The 3,766-nt window shown below is 38.2% G+C and overlaps 1 protein-coding gene across 1 annotated transcript; it reads right to left on the reverse strand.

Annotated features, from left to right (window-relative positions):
* Positions 1-2,514: 2,514 nt before the first annotated feature.
* LOC125502894 (chymotrypsin BI-like) lies at positions 2,515-3,323 on the reverse strand (the record flags this gene model as incomplete). The annotated part of the gene is made up of 3 exons (XM_048662368.1): positions 2,515-2,823; positions 2,873-3,034; positions 3,092-3,323. Coding segments are annotated over 3 exons (570 nt in total), but the record flags the coding sequence as incomplete, so codon positions are not given.
* Between the last annotated feature and the right edge of the window lie 443 nt (positions 3,324-3,766).

Here is a 3,766-nt window from a genome sequence, read left to right on the forward strand (position 1 = left end):
CTCTTTCCCGTCTTCCGTCCCATGCCCACATCTTCAAACGGTGGGGCAAAATATATGTTGTCAGAATATATTCGGTCGTTTATGAATGAATCGCTCTATCTATACTTAGTTAATCTATGGTGGACCCCAAGTGTGGCTGCAGAAGAGAGGATAGATATTTTGCTACATCGTAAGTTAGTGATCCCGGGGCACTGACGATTGGTCTTAGTGGTATTCTTTCCTTGTAAATCTTCGGTAATCCATACAAACGTGAGGGGAGGGCTTCTGATCTAATAATCCTCTCGTGTTCTCGTCTATTGAGGAGATTTTGATCAGGCGGTTGATGTTCCTGAGCTTGGCTCGAGTCGGGTCTTTTTTGAGTTTTGTGTAAGTGATTGGGTCCAATAAGTTTTGGATTTTCTGCTCGTACTGCGCTCTGTTCATGACGACTGTAGCGTTTCCTTTGTCACCTGGCAGGACGACAATGCTTGTGTTCCTTCGTATTTCCTTGAGGGCATGTTGTTCTTCTCTGCTTAAGTTGATTGGTGGTGGTTTCGCTTTCCGTAGGATTTGGGTGGTTTCCACACGAATTTCATTTGCCGTTTGTTCTGGGAGCCCTTGCAATGCTGTTTCGGTGTTCGAGATCATTTCCTTTATTGGTATCGTTCTTGGTCTAATAGCAAAGTTTCCTTCCTTGGCTAAGACAGATTGCTCCGCAGGCGTTAGTGAGTGACTGCTCAGGTTCACTACAGTTCGTGCTGGGTCCAGGCTACATGTCGTTTGGGTTGTTCCTCTAGATTTGGCTTCTAATTTTTCAAATTTCTTCTTTTGTCTCTTCGTGACTCTGTCCAATTCCCATTGCATGCTGTTATGGGATATGGAGTCGATCTTATTCCAGTCAGTGTAATGCAAACCGTTTCCCAGTTTGTTACGGTTAAATTGATTTGTTAAACAATCGGTTCCTCTCAGGACCGATTGTTTTGTCAGCAACCCAACAATATCAATGTCATTGTCAAATTGCTTATATCTTCGGTTGCAACAAATATATCGGTGTGGGTTTTTCACTATTTTCCTTCATTTTTTATACTCGCAGCTCTAAGTAGCTAAAAAATTATATATCATTCCATTTAAAAGATTTTATAAAATCGAAAAAGTTTGACGACTTTTTATAACGCGCACTCTGTGTTAATGTAGATCAAGAGCTATTCAATTGCAATTTAAGCGTTGAATTTGGTTAAGCTAATACGGAGCTATTAACAACTTTTTGAACTGTTATTTGACCTTCCCCCACCACTTTATTTGACTAGCTAGGACAATAATACTCCCACACGAAATAACTGAGTTTGTCAAGAATAGAATTCAGGTATTTGCAACCAACTTAGTTAATCTATGTTTGCAACCTACCTTAGCCTGTCCTAAACTATTAAAAATCCGTATTCAAAATTTACTATTGCAATTTTACCCTCTAGCGGATATTTTGAAAACTTGAAAATTATTTCCGGCCATTTCCCTGAGCCACTTTAGTTATATATTTTTTTACTTGAAATCGATACGACTAATAGTTTACGGCCGATCACCTCTCTTAGTGGCCCACCCTGTACATATTAAGCCCGGGTAATAAATACTGTGTCTTAAGATACTTGTGTGTTGATGCCGCTCTGTGTGTCCATGTGCCGCGACACCTCTTACGACGGGGCACTTTGAACAATACTTAACTTTTAATCTCATTCAAGATGGCAGACTTCGGATTGCAGTTTGTGAAGGCCATGCGCAGTTACCATATGGTTTGTGACTCTCTCGACAGGCTTTATTTTACGTTAAAAAGCCGCACGAACGAAAGTGGTCAAAATGCTTGTCTACTGATTACTGATGAATTTTTATTTATCTCTGTTCGATATGGCTTGCATTGAATGCTGGTCCCAGGCACTAGGACAACATCTGGGATTTCGATATTTCAACAATGCAAAATGGCAAATGCCTGCCCTTTGAATAGATTGTTTTTATGTTATGTTTCCCTAGCATCTTCCCAATTTTGTCCGTAACTCTCGAAAATAATAGCAGAAAAGTCCTTTGGGTGGTTTTACTCTTTTATGCACGGTTCACCCCTACTGCTCTTTTGATGTGAGTATCCACTTTGAGTGAAATCCACTTTCAGACAAAACAGCCCACTTAATACAAATAAAGTTTGGACAAACTGACGTTCTGAAGAAACTCCAGCTAAGCTGTTTACCCACTAAAACCCTTTCCTCACCGCCGAGGTGGTGTTTGTCCTCGCACCGCGGTCATTTCTGTCCTATTGTGCCCTCGTAATTTTACTCCATCATTATCCCTGTATATTCAATGAATTCCAGAAGAGTCTTGAGGGGAGTTGAATGTACGTTTCGGTGGCCAAATGAAAACGTTACATTATTCAACAACTAAAATCAAATCAAATGGTGATTTCAGTTATTATAAAAAAATGTGCCAGCGGTTTTTTTAAACTAAATCACTCTAGCATTTTTCCCAAGGTTTGTGTGCTATTAGGTATGCAATGAATGATTGTTGTAGATTTATTGAGGCTAAAAAATCACTGCAACAGGCAGTGGTCACCGTGAAAATTGTGAATAATCTATGAAAACGTGTTTCACATATTATTTTAATCTTAAATGTAAAGTAATATTATCCCGAATTACGCGAATATCACATCGGAATTTTCTTGAATCCATTGGGTGAATTCTGTAACTCTAGTGAACACTGACGGCTTTCCAGCCTCGCAACTTCGATAGCTGAAAGAAGTGATTCCCACTTGTACATTGTCTGCTACTAATGGCCCACCGCTATCTCCTTTACATATGCTTTTAATGCCTGAAACAATGAAAATAAGAAAATGTTGCTTATGAGGGAAACCACTTACCGTCACCCGCTAAGCACAGATGCGTGTTTTTAATTTCTTCATCGTAATTAGAATCGACATTTTTACAGTCGTCGTTGCTTAGAATGATACTAGTTTCATAACGTAACACGTCAGTAGTTCCTACTTGGCTGTCGGTAGTTTTACCCCATCCACAAGCAGTACCTATGAATTCAAATTGATTGATTTTTATCGATTTGCAAACAGTGTTTGAGTATTTACCCTCGCTATCAGCAAAAGAGTTATTGCCTACAGCCAATGATACAACACTCACAAAGTCATTAAGTGTTATAGGCGTTTCAAGCTCTATTAGAGCTAAATCATTGGTGAGTGATGTACTATTCCAATCCGGATGAACGACATATTTCGAGGTAGTTGAACGTTGCCTCGTTGGCTCACTGTTATCCGATATATTGTGGGCTCCAAGGATTACATCGAAGGAAATTGCTCTATAAATACAAAATTATAGCTCGTTTATCACCGAATTTCAAACGCATTTTTATTGTCAAAGCCACATAACTAAATATTATTTAATTTTCGTCCATAATTTATATAATAAAAGTCATTGAAATTTACATAAGAATTCAAAAATAAAATAAAATGTAGGGTATTCCAATAGAATTAAAGAAGTGGTTTTCTGTACGTTAACTCTTTGAATATGGCAAACCGTTTTTAAGAACTACAATATAAGTTGATACAGAAATAACGGGTTACACAATTCGAGATGAGGAAAGTAAAACCTTGCTATTTCATATCTGTCAAAGGTAAAGGTGTCAAAGGTAAGCGTTTTTGTTTCAGTTGAAAGTTTGCCATGTTGGAATATGGATCGTTTAACTGTCGAAGAACGCGTAAAATTTTGCTATTATTACAATTATACAATTACTATTATACAAAGTC

This window comes from Dendroctonus ponderosae, unplaced genomic scaffold (assembly GCF_020466585.1).
Source record: "Dendroctonus ponderosae isolate FM_Combo_2020 unplaced genomic scaffold, Dpon_F_20191213v2 Dpon_F_20191213_1023, whole genome shotgun sequence".
NCBI classification, from domain to species: Eukaryota; Metazoa; Arthropoda; class Insecta; order Coleoptera; family Curculionidae; genus Dendroctonus; species Dendroctonus ponderosae.